Source organism: Sinohyriopsis cumingii, chromosome 7 (assembly GCF_028554795.1).
Source record: "Sinohyriopsis cumingii isolate HCF-2022 chromosome 7, ASM2855479v2, whole genome shotgun sequence".
Taxonomy (NCBI): Eukaryota; Metazoa; Mollusca; class Bivalvia; order Unionida; family Unionidae; genus Sinohyriopsis; species Sinohyriopsis cumingii.
Genome location: NC_142967.1, coordinates 125,672,177 through 125,686,190, shown reverse-complemented (window position 1 = coordinate 125,686,190; position 14,014 = coordinate 125,672,177). Strand labels below are relative to the sequence as shown.

At 34.2% G+C, this 14,014-nt stretch overlaps 1 protein-coding gene across 2 annotated transcripts; it reads right to left on the bottom strand.

Annotated features, from left to right (window-relative positions):
- Positions 1-2,205: 2,205 nt before the first annotated feature.
- On the bottom strand, positions 2,206-9,111 carry LOC149796076 (uncharacterized). Of its 2 annotated transcripts, none has more exons than XM_089964185.1 (6): positions 8,996-9,111; positions 7,980-8,312; positions 6,675-6,816; positions 4,662-4,834; positions 3,351-3,476; positions 2,206-2,565 (listed from the first exon to the last, which is right to left on the bottom strand). In XM_089964185.1, exons 1-6 carry the CDS (start codon positions 9,036-9,038, stop codon positions 2,480-2,482), a joined length of 903 nt encoding a protein of 300 aa, XP_089820311.1. In that variant the 5' UTR covers positions 9,039-9,111; the 3' UTR covers positions 2,206-2,479. The 2 variants fall into 2 exon arrangements, with proteins under 2 accessions (XP_089820311.1, XP_089820312.1); XM_089964186.1 differs by having other exon boundaries at positions 7,980-8,279.
- Positions 9,112-14,014: the final 4,903 nt, after the last annotated feature.

The window sequence follows — 14,014 nt, the reverse complement described above, 5'->3', positions numbered from 1 at the left end:
AATGGGTTCGAGTCTGTGCTCAGCCAACGTGGCTGTGAGAGAATGCTTGCAGAGTAGCTTCCCTTTTGTCGACGGTTCCTCCCAGGATCTTCCTTCACCTTCATTTGCCCAGGCGTTACACCCACAAAAACCAAACAAAATGATGCTGATCCGTCATCCAGTACGACCATCATTGCAAACAAAATGTAAAATCTTTAAATGTGAGCAAGCGTCAAACTATCTCATATTTCTTGGATTTCTTAGTCAACTGTCCTGGCACTGGATTTTTAGATATTGTAATAAACTTAATCGCAATTGGTTATAACTCTACATTGTTAGGATTTCTTAAATTTGTGTGATTACTTGTTTGATTATGGGAAGTCGGTGCTGGGGAAATAGTCCACATATTAGCAAATTACTAGCAGCAATGTGACGAAGTGAATTGTTAGTGAGATTTCATGATGGCATGGTTTACTTTTAGTGAGTTCAGGTCAGAGCCGCATGAGTGTCCTTGTAGCTCAGTGCCCCTATTAAAATCTAACTCTGTGAATTGATTGTGTGACTCCGTGTGCAGTAGCTATGATTGGGGATTGGTAAATTACTTAATGGAATAATTGAGAAGGGACTATTCCAACATCTGTTGGTGCCGTTTATTGTTGCTATGGTGGTAAATAATGGTGTATCGTTACAGGTGAACTGTTGCTTAAAATCATGATTCGACTGGTCTAAGGTGGCGTAGTAAAATTAGTTCCTTGTATTAGGTGGCTGAATTGTATATTTTTACGGTGCGAAACACTGGTGATACCTTAAGGAAATTTAAGGAAGAGAAACCATGCAGTTGTGAGGTTGTCAAGCAGTTGGGAAGTTGTGAGATTTGTGCTCATGTATTAATTAGAATAAAGTTATTTATAGTTTGGATGCATTGGAATTTTCAGTTTACAACAATAGTTGTATGGAAGTTTTGGAATCTAGGGAAGCATGTGATTTCAAGCGGGTTCACGCCAGGAATGAAATCGCTCGGTAAAGAAACCCATTTGGCTTGTTACAATATAATCCAAATGAACGATTTCCGGCTCATATGGACCTCTTGCTTCTTTTACTAATGTTTTTGTGGAATGGCAAATAAGGAAATTTACGTGAAGATTCCCATGATATGATAAACCTGATAATTGTCTTTAATTACCCAATCATGTACAACATGAAATTTGACATTTTTCGAGGGGACCTTGGGAGGTTTAAATACACAACAACACAACCGAAGTTAATTTTTCTTTGATGATACAATGCTTTACTTTGTCCTTGACTTGTTGGTCATTTGATCCTAGTTAAAAATAAAGACGTTCCCCACCCATAAACAGCAAATGAATAGATTGAAATTTGACGGCGTGGTAAAGTTTGATATAGGTAGAATCGTTGGAGTGGCCTTCATCTCCTATATTGTCTTTAAAATGACAGCTTATAACGACATGCATCGAATTGAGACTATAGCGATAATCTCAAGTTATCGAACCGACACAAGTCTGACTTGGGTAACTATTGACTACGCACTTTGATGTTTGATTTCCATTTGCAATTAATTTTTCAGCAATAATGTAAGATTGAGAATTTTCAAGAAAAATGTCGATGGGAAAGAAAAATTCGGTTATGCAAAATAAATAAAAGTTGGCCAAACGGACCAGTTGTTTCTGCCCATCCCTATCTCAGCTGTGTAAAACTGCCAGTGAGTCGGATTTTCGACTCGCATGATTAATTTTTTCCAAGGTGAATTAATTATTTCATGATACTTTAATTGCAGTTCATAAATGTATGGAGCATACAGTTGGTCGTTATTTCTTCCTTTAGTAACATACAAGTACAGGAGAAAAATATTTACACACAAAATAAAGGGAGAGTTATCATTTTATATTACCTATTTAACTGGCTTCTAGGTGGAAAGAGCATGTTGTATAATACAAATAAAACTAATTTGGTTCTCTGATGAGCATAACAAAAAGAACAACAACAACAACAACAACAACAACCACAACATGAACAACAAGCACAATAACAAGAACAACAAGCACAATAACAAGAACAACAACCACAACAGTGGCCATTATCACCACTGCATATCAGTTATATGTAAAGAACTGACTGAAATGTTGTCAACAATGAATTTCGTAACACATTTTATTTGAAAGTGTTTTATTGAACATTAAACATATAAAGACTGCATATCATGTTGACTTGTATTTGTGCTCTTTGAAAACACTAAATATATGCAAGTATGTCAAATTTTACAGCAGATTATCTTGTGTGAAGCGTGATGACAGTGAAATAATTGAAGACTGTACATTCATTGACCCCGAGCTGGTGGTATGTATTTTACCTGCAGATTGGCTTTATTGTGACATTGTCATTAATGGCGCAACCAAATGGTTGACAAAGTACTTCAGCACGTGTGAGGCTTTATCAAACTTTGTAAAATAGTTATCTCATTTATTCTGTATCATAGCCATTGCTAATCCTCGAGTGCTGTGCGCTTCCCATCTAGACCAGAAAGTAACTCGGTTTCTCTCAAATTCAAGCGACCTGTGCGACGTCTCACTGTAATGAACATATTTAAAGAGTTACCTCTAATTTTACTTTGCCCTATTATAATTTAATTAAGTAATTTTTCATTATGAGTTTGCTGAGCAAATTTACTATTTGATACCAATATATCAAATTATTAACATTACTTCTACAAAAGTGACAGTTTTGGAAAAGTCAGATAAGGAGATTTAAAAGTAAAAAAAAATGTGAACAATTATTTCGTGATAAATAGGTGCGTCCAGTTTACAGAAACATAATAATATAAACATACGTAGAATGTGCCTCATTGATGAAGGATCTAAGCAAAGGTTTGCGTCAAGAATTACCACATGAATAGTGTTTTAAGTGACTCGTGTGTGATCTAGACATGAACTTTCGACTGGCCCTGGGGCAAACAACGAAAGGATTCTGAAAACATACTATTTCGCTTCACCCCCATCCATTCATTCGCATAGATTACACACTTTATAACGTGTGTGTGTGTGTGTGTGTGTGATTAGGATTTTTAACGTAACTTTAACAGTTTTTCAGTCATATCGCTACGATGTCTGCAGTGCGGCAGTTTATAGTGATGTCTAGCACTGGGACATCATGCCGCAGACATGTAGCATGATGTCCCACCCAGTCACATTATCCTGACACCAGGCCGACTAGTCCTAACACTAACCTCTTAATGCTGAGCGCCTATCGAGGCAGCTGTTAGTACCATTTTTGTAAGTCTTTGGTATGACTGGGCCAGGGATCAAACCCACGACCACTAGGCCACCGAAGCGGTTACACTGTATAAAGTACTGTACCTCTTGTTTGAATGGCATAGGCCAAACCTATGAATATCAAGGCAAGGAAAAGAGCGGCGGCAACGCCCCATCCTAGAGCTAGAACAGCACTACACCGGGCATCCATCTGCCTCACCTCGTGGGCACCTGCCAAATGAAATGTTAGCATGCTATAAACTTGATTTTAAATCACGTCCACGTTGTTTACTTGTAAGCCTTCTAAGCAATACAGTCTATATATCAAATATTGAACGACCAAATTATATTTCCGCCAATGACTGTTTTATATAAAAATAATTCACATGTTGAATTTGATGGACTGTCTTACCAATGAACGTTTGAAATGATACTCTTCTGTTGTTTCCCATCCATTAAAAAGTAGCATACTTGACTTTTATTCTCACAAATAACAACCAGCAAGGCTTATGTAACCTAATTTGCTCCACAGTCACACACATACTGCGATAAAGACGCTTTACCGTGGATGAGCTTCAACCATTTCGTGCGAAAGTACGAATTAATAATACGAGGTGGGTGGAGGTGGTATATTTTCTAGGAAATCTCTGTATGGTGATTAACTTAAGTGTCAAGTTCATTTACAATATTATATAAAAAAGTTCCATGTTTGTCTTTTTTGTTTTTGTTTTTTACTCAAGAAAATAGTGCCGTATTGTGCCGTCAGTATTCGCCAATCTCGTGTTGTTTATCAGAAAAGTGCTGCTTAGTAATGATTCAAAGGGACCTACTATTTAATAAAGTCAGGTCAGGTATCCGTAACCAGTCTATTTTGTCATGGTAGATAATAAGCTTAGTGATTTTTTTTTATAAGCAAATAATTATTAAATTTTATTGTAAAAGTAATAAAATTAATTATATTTTTATTTTATATTTAGTATTAACTTAATGGTGCTTATTTATTACATAATATGTATATTATATTTAATATTCGACATAATCTTGTAATTTATCCACTGCAGTATGACAGTTGTTTACATCATTACGTATGTAGCTACGAGCCTGTGGCAAGTATAAATTGATTCTGCAGTTTAATGTTATATAACATTTGTATTCGATGTAAAGGACTGATAATAATTCAGAGAAGCACCGTAAAATAAATAATAATATAGACATAAAACCAAATATGACTAAAGGTTCTGGATTGAGAATTTTTTTAATATTAATAAGTATTTTTCATAACTTTTATAAAGTGACAATGATGCAATCACAATGGCAAATACCACAAATTCCTGAACTTTCTTTCTATCAAAAAAGTTACTGTTACATTTGTAAGTAATTATATCTCATGTGATAAAGTAATACCAAATTTCATACCCGTATACCTAAGCAGATGTTTCCTGACCTCTTTTACATGACCGTCACGGGCAGCCACGTGTAGTACATAATCAGTGAAGTCCTCTTCCGTTACGTTGTGTAATACAAGGTAGAAATGTGTTGTGTAGGGCTCAAGATCAAACCTTCGTATAAAAGTTGAATAATCTCTAAATCTGAAATATTGAGATAGAATTTCCTTGATATACTATTTTGAGATAGAATTACGGTACCACTACATTTTGACATAGAATTACCGTACAATGCTACTTTGAGATAAAATTACCGTAACATGCTATTTATGCAAGTGTCTTGTTTTCCAAAGACTCTCCAAAGAGCGTATGAAATAATCAAAACAAAATTAAGTTTGATATTACACGTTATAAAAAATTACGCGTTATTAAAAAAGGCATTTATTTACCGATTTAACGATGATGAAGACAGTTATTTAACTGTATGAAGATAATGAAGGCGTTTATTTAGCTAGTTGAAAATGATGAAGACAGTTATTTAACCTACATGAAGATAATGAGGACATTTATTTAATTTGATGAAAATTAAAGGGGTGGGGGGCGTTTAGTTAGCTAGACAAAGGTAAGTGCATACTGAAAGTGTACAAGTCTACACCAAGGTCCACAAGATTCTGGAGGGGAAAAAATACGCGTCCTCTGACGATTTGTAAAGAAGTAATATACGAATTTCACACACACACACACACACACACACACACACACACAATAAACTAGATAGAGACAAAATGTTAAATAGTGGGGAAAACCTACGTAGCTAGCAGAAAAATAACAATCAATTAAAGCCTAACATAAAAAATACAGAAAACCATAATTATATCTGTTAGACACAAAGAGAGACCATCACCTACTTACAATACAGAGTTTACAAAGAAAGAAAATCATTTTTCTTTTTAAATAACGACTTGAATTTTAAGCCATTATTTATTTCGACTGCGTCGGTATCCTCCAATGCAAAACATTCTAAACTGATTTTTACTCTGGGTATAAAGGTCAAAAGATTTTGTTTTTTTAAACTGGCAAATAAACTGTGCAAAACTTGTGTGACACGAGTCAAAGTCCTTTAGGAATAATCCGATTTCTTTCTAAAGGGCGTACATCTTCGTAGGAGATCTACACAAGAAGACAAGAAGAAAAAAACCAAAACATTATTACTTTATAGAATCTACATGATATTTGGCTCTATAAATTTACACAAAAAAAAATAGAAAGTAAAAGAAAGAAAAAACATTTTACGACATTAATTGTTATGATGGATTATACATTTTACGATATTATTTGTTACAATGGATTATACATTTTACGGCAATAATTGTTACGATGGATTATAAGATTATGCTCACAAGCTGGAATATGGTTAGAGCGAGGAAATCTAATTGATGATATAAGCAACATATCAGCAAGGACAAAAATTTGCGCCATCTATATGGTTGTTGACAACTATCAAACGAAAATTGCTATCCTTTATATAGCAGTTTGATCAAATGGCGATTACTTAAAACTAGTTAAGATTTTATTCCTAAATAGAATTACAAAATTTATATGCATATTTACGTTTAAAAAGAAACAACATAAGGATGGAAGTCGAGATCATGGGACTGAGAAAGCGAATAAAGAGAATTAACGGCAGGAAAACATGATTTTGGTAATTTAAGTAGGATTTTTTCATTATTATTTATTCACGAGAACCGACCCTTTTTGATTATTCTTCATTGAAGCTGCTAGGTTTGGGTGTTCACACGCGGAGAATACGAACATATTACCCTGCCATATAACATATAACTGAAACTAAGATTTACGACTTTCACGGCTATCTCGGTGAATTTTAAACTAAACCATCGACAAGCACATGTTCTAAAATTTTCATATCTGATTACAATGAGCAACAATAAAAAGAAATGCACGTATTCAAACACACACACACACACACACACACACACACACACACACACACACAAGCATACACACGAAACATAGTTACACTCGCCTGTCAAGACTGATATTTCCTGATCTGGCAGTGGTCCAAGTTCCGGTATACGCGCGTGGATAAGCTTTCACGGTGACTCCGAAAACTGCTGGATATCCCAGAATACCTTGATCAACATGGTCACTGACAACTGTGGGACCACCTTAAATTAGGAGATCAAATTCTTAATTATATTACCTTTTTAACCAAATAACCATAAAGTATTGTGTAAATTGCATGTTTGCCTGTGATCTTTATCTCTGACGTTTTTAGCCAAAGATAACGTGGTACAGTTTAACACACACACACACACACACACACACAGACACACACAGTGTGTATGTAGAAAATGTCATGATATATCTATTGAAACAGCAATGTGATTATTAAATCGCTTTAACAACAGCAATATGTGGCACGAAAAATATATCTTTCAAGGTATTTACAATCATCTTAGTGGAATGCTTAACACCGAGAGACTGCACCAATTACCACATGATTGTTAATTTTTCTAAATTCTATGCGATATTTTTGCTAGTTGCAGGCACAAAATGCACGTAGTCGGGAGTCAGTAACGATCGCGCGTGCGTAACTGGTGCAGGTTCCCTATTCGTGTCATTAACCCAGCAATGATGGGATTTCAACAATTAGATTAATCAGAAATGTATCAATTATTACCGATGACGACTTGAATTACTGTTTCACGACTAGCGTGTCGTTTATATCGTCCAGCACTGATTTGTACCAACGTAAGTATGGACTGGTGCTTCATTAGTAGACACACAGCAGTCCAGATCCAGGTTTCATTTTAAACTCTTACAACATACAATTGATATTTTAAAAGACTTTAGACACATCGCATTTATACATGTTATGACATTCGTCATGGAGATGCTTACGAAGCCCGTATGGACCAAACTGAGTTACTGAGAAAGGCGATCGGTGACTCATTTTGGTTCTGATGGGCATCCGTAGATATCAGGTGCCCATAAAAAAAATCTGTAAAGATGGAATAGATTTTAAGAAGAATAAAATAGGCAACTACTTTCTCTTCTCCCACAGCACTCGATTACTGTTTGTGACAGTGTCATGATGGCAGAGAAGAAAAGACATGGTTCTGTTTGCTTTGTTTTAAAAAGAAAGTTTGAGACGCTAACTTTTCTTTAGAAGTTTGATTCTTGTGTCTATTAGGTATATAGTAATCTTGGAACCTGTCCTGTGGTTTACTTTAGGGTGTTAGGCTTGATACAGGTATAACAAATAAAGCTTTCACCTTCCTCGGATGACTTTTGTCTTTATAGCTACAAGATTTGGAAGAATACTTACATTGAAAACCACTCTCGTCTCCGTCCACTGGCAGATGGAAATCCTCTTTACTGAACCCTTCAGGAAATTCCTCAGAAATGGACAAATCTACCCATTCATAGAGACCAATGTCTACACATGTGAGATTGGAGAACGTGTACGTACGTACAGAAGAATTTCCTGTTACTCCTTCTATTAGCTCTCTTCTACCGCTACTGTAGATCCGGTACAGCTGGACATTATCATGTTCTCTACCGATAATGGAATAGGATACGGTGACCTCATTACGAGTAACTCCATTGTCAGTGATGGCACGTGGTCCTGAGACAATTGTTTTTATATCATTTGGTCCTACTTAAGAAGTAAGATTACGTGATTTTTTAATTTCTTAAAATAAAATTACCAAAAGTAATATACATATGCAGGTCATATTAAGTTGTCCATGCCATTTCATCAATACGTATTAGGTCCATTCAACAATAAATATTTAGATAAAAGTGAAACAATATTGTTATTTCTCCATATACACGACCATAATCAGCGTTGTACCTTGGTCAAACCCATAAACATTTTTCTACCCCCAAATTGGCAGTCCTTTTTAAATTTAACAAATCCAGATAGATAGATAGATAGATAGATAGATAGATAGATAGATAGGCAGATAAAATAATATTAGGGAATAACTAATTTACCTTCACCTGTATAAGATTAAATTGTGAGCACCCAGAAGAAGGGCAAAATTTAAGGTTTATAAAATTAGCTATTTTGGATTTAAGTGGTAAATGCACACATTTTAAATCATAAATACCAAATATAAACAAAAGTCATCTACAAACTGACATCATAAAGCTGATTATCCACGATAATATTAATTACACTGGTGGAAAGGATTGACAGTTGGCTCTACGTGTGAATATCTTTTTATCTTTTCATGGCACGTTTGTAAAGAAAACTTTGCCACAAACAATTTTTAAAAAATCTAACATATTCTCATACATTTTGACTACAAAAATAGACTCATTTTGTATCATACCTACCGGCAGCAACATACTGTAATGCAACCAGTAATATCAGCATCATAATTCGCTCCTAGATTGTTCGTCTTTAGAAACCTACTTTCCCAACCTCGCAGTATGGTATGCGTTTCACAGCCTTCTAGTATTACGTTTGAATGTAATGCATGTTAACCTGGGGGTATTTACTCATTATCTCCTTAATTAATCAAGCTGGGCGAGAAAAGTCCTTCATATATCTTTAGTAACGTCTCATCGCCACGTTATGTCATCAGAATACTACGAATCAACTGGTTCATTAAATAAAAATAGTTTGACACACATTTTTGTACATCTAGCGGATAAAAGTGGTTCCAAATACATATAGCTTAAACTTTGCAGAAACGCACTTGCTTAGCAAAGGTATTCTTTCGAATAGGTTTTACATTGTATTGATATGATAGTTACTTGAATCCAAGAGACAAACGCTTGCTATATAAATTGCATTGACATGGTAGTTACTTGAATCCAACAGACTTGCTTGCTATAGAAATTGTATTGGCATGGTACTTACTGAGTCCAAGAGACAACACTTGCTTGCTATATAAATTGTATTGACATGGTAGTTACTGAGTCCAACAGACACTTAGTAAAGGTATCCGTTAGATTGGGTTTTAAGGCGTACTGACATGGGACTTACTCGAGTCCAAAAGACATGCTTTTCAAGGTAGAATTCGAATGGGTTTTAAAGTGTATTGAGTCCAACAGATGTCTACAACGTGATTCTCTTAGACAAAAACTTCAAGAATCTCAAGCTGAATATGCAGAAGGTACAGAAAGATTATTGAAACCTATTACAAAGGTCACAGAAAGATTATTGAAACCTATTACAAAGGTCACAGAAAGAGTATTGAAACCTATTACAAAGGTCACAGAAAGATTATTGAAACCTATTACAAAGGTCACAGAAAGATTATTGAAACCTATTACAAAGGTCACAGAAAGATTATTGAAACCTATTACAAAGGTCACAGAAAGATTATTTAAACCTGTTACAAAGGCCACAGAAAGATTATTTAAACCTTTAACAAAGGTCACAGAAAGATTATTCAAACCTGTTACAAAGGCCACAGAAAGATTATTTAAACCTATTACAAAGGTCAAAGAAAGATTATTGAAACCTATTACAAAGGTCACATAAAGATTATTTAAACCTATTACAAAGGTCACAGAAAGATTATTTAACCTATTACAAAGGTCACAGAAAGATTATTTAAACCTGTTACAAAGGCCACAGAAAGGTTATTTAAACCTGTTACAAAGGTCACAGAAAGATTATTTAAACCTGTTACAAAGGCCACAGAAAGATTATTTAAACCTGTTACAAAGGCCACAGAAAGATTATTTAAACCTGTTACAAAGGTCACAGAAAGATTATTTAAACCTGTTACAAAGGCCACAGAAAGATTATTTAAACCTGTTACAAAGGCCACAGAAAGATTATTTAAACCTGCTACAAAGGTCACAGAAAGATTATTTAAACCTGTTACAAAGGTCACAGAAAGATTATTGAAACCTGTTACAAAGGTCACAGAAAGATTATTTAAACCTGTTACAAAGGTCACAGAAAGATTATTTAAACCTGTTACAAAGGCCACGGAAAGATTATTTAAACCTATTACAAAGGTCACATAAAGATTATTTAAACCTGTTACAAAGGTCACAGAAAGATTATTTAAACCTATTACAAAGGTCACAGAAAGATTATTGAAACCTGTTACAAAGGTCACATAAAGATTATTTAAACCTGTTACAAAGGCCACAGAAAGATTATTTAAACCTGTTACAAAGGCCACAGAAAGATTATTTAAACCTGTTACAAAGGTCACAGAAAGAGTATTTAAACCTGTTACAAAGGCCACAGAAAGATTATTTAAACCTGTTACAAAGGCCACAGAAAGATTATTTAAACCTGCTACAAAGGTCACAGAAAGATTATTTAAACCTGTTACAAAGGTCACAGAAAGATTATTGAAACCTGTTACAAAGGTCACAGAAAGATTATTTAAACCTGTTACAAAGGTCACAGAAAGATTATTTAAACCTGTTACAAAGGCCACGGAAAGATTATTTAAACCTATTACAAAGGTCACAGAAAGATTATTTAAACCTGTTACAAAGGTCACAGAAAGATTATTTAAACCTATTACAAAGGTCACAGAAAGATTATTGAAACCTGTTACAAAGGTCACAGAAAGATTATTGAAACCTATTACAAAGGTCACAGAAAGATTATTGAAACCTATTACAAAGGTCACAGAAAAATTATTTAAACCTGTTACAAAGGTCACAGAAAGATTATTTAAACCTGTTACAAAGGTCACAGAAAGATTATTGAAACCTATTACAAAGGTTACTGAAAGATTATTTAAACCTGTTACAAAGGTCACAGAAAGATTATTTAAACCTGTTACAAAGGTCACAGAAAGATTATTTAAACCTATTACAAAGGTCACAGAAAGATTATTGAAACCTGTTACAAAGGTCACAGAAAGATTATTGAAACCTATTACAAAGGTCACAGAAAGATTATTGAAACCTATTACAAAGGTCACAGAAAAATTATTTAAACCTGTTACAAAGGTCACAGAAAGATTATTTAAACCTGTTACAAAGGTCACAGAAAGATTATTGAAACCTATTACAAAGGTTACTGAAAGATTATTTAAACCTGTTACAAAGGTCACAGAAAGATTATTTAAACCTGTTACAAAGGCCACAGAAAGATTATTTAAACCTATTACAAAGGTCACAGAAAGATTATTTAAACCTGTTACAAAGGTCACAGAAAGATTATTGAAACCTATTACAAAGGTCACAGAAAGATTATTGAAACCTATTACAAAGGTCACAGAAAGATTATTTAAACCTATTACAAAGGTCACAGAAAGATTATTTAAACCTATTACAAAGGTCACAGAAAGATTATTGAAACCTATTGAAACTCTTATTCCAGCAGTAAGACAAACTGCTGAGCAAACGGAAAAAATAGCAAAAAGAAGTAAACAATCAGAAAGGATTTTAAGAGATCTTCCAGCTGGAATAACTGCTGCTCAGCCCTCCCCCACGAAGGAAGAAATACTTAAAGTTATTGGCAAAATTCATACTGAAATAGCCGATGCAAAAAGAGATATTGCATCTAAACTTGAAGTAAGGAAAGAAAATCTTGAATTGATTAAAAAATTTAAAGAAGATGTTATTGAAGAACTTAAAGAAGTTGAATAGGAAGATTACCTCATCTTGCACTTGATAGGTATTTTCAATGGCCTGAAGTTTTAAAACCTTAGGATGTTGACATAAATATTGATAGTTATTACAAATGGTTATATCGTGTGTATTATAACAAACTATAATGATAGTTATTACAAATGGTTATATCGTGTGTATTATAACAAACCCCAGGTTAGAAGTAATGATAAAACATATAATAAATATATTGACGACATAAATAAACATTATTTGGAGTTACAACTTCAACAACAAGAACCACAACCTCTACAGCAAGAACCTCCCTATCAACTTCCTTCAGCGCAGCAACAAATAGAACTACACGAACAAAAATCACAATCTCCTTCACAAATTCATCGATCACAAAAGAAAAACTACAATCTCATAAAGAACCTCAAAAACTAATTAGTGCTAAAAATATATTTACAAATGAAGGTATTGATCTTATTAGACAAAAGTATGATACAGTAAAATTTGCCGCACAGGGATATAATGAAATGGTAAAATATGTAGAATACATTTTTGTCGGATATTGGCAAGATGAAGATGATTGGATTAAAGATATATTTATATTCTATGCTTAAAAATAGACCATACAAACATGACCATGATTATCGTGAATTTTTCCGTGATGTAGAAACACAAAAAGAAGACGATATATTTGACTCATTAACTAAAGAATTTACCAAAGAACAATATATTCCTGCATTATTAAGCCGTACTTCTAAACCCGCTGCTACAGGAAGTGGGTTTTACTCGACCACACCAGAAGGAAGTGGCTTAGGACTGTCCTGACAGTGTTCTTTCTGATGTTAATCGATTAGAAATTTTAATCGGAGGAAAACGCGCAGGAAATAATTCTCCAGAAATTATTACTGAAATATATGATATTTGTAGAAGGTTGTTTACTGGCGGTGTTATGGATAATAAAATTTATCATTCATTCTCTTATTAATGAAATCGCTGATGATTATTACAGCGACTGAAATAATTAATTAATCAGCATGTAATTTAAAAAATGATTTTCAGAATGCTCAACTTGGGCCTGTAATAGTTAGAGTAGTAAACGCACGATTGCCAACTTGCAAAGCGATTTACGGAGTTGGACTCGGTGATGTTTTTATGGGTTTATTTAACAAAATAGCTCCAAAAACAATACCGATAGCAAAACAATTAGGGATGAAAGCTATTGATGCTATTCGCGATATAGGTATTGGTGCTGTTGGTAATGTTGCTGATAAAGCATTTTCATCGATCAAAACGAAGATTAGCTCGATTAGTACGAAGAAAACCACATCCAGTAAAATTACCCAGCCCTGAAGTTATGCCTGCAACAATCAGTAAAATAATAAAACAATTTGCAAATAAAAAACTAGCAGAGTTGGCTGATATACCCGAGTCAGAAAAAGATAATACAGAATATAATGCCAATGATAGAATTTGTTTAGTTAATAAGGGCATCATGGCGTTATTTGACAGTACTAAATCCATGATTGATGGAAAAAAATATTGAAAATATTCAAAAAGACGTCGATGTTGCTACACAATAATAGGTCTAGCAAGATATTCTGATGATTATACAAGATCAGCTGGCCCGTCAATGATGTTTGCTAAAGACACTTCTGACTTTCCTGACAACAGACAGTATAATATAGGACAACCAAGAAACGCTGCCAACACCCGTGATGTTGATTTACAACATGTAATGATCAACGTGAATGCACGCTTCAGCTTAGGTTTTACAACACGTCGATCAATGTTAAGTGGTAATAGAAG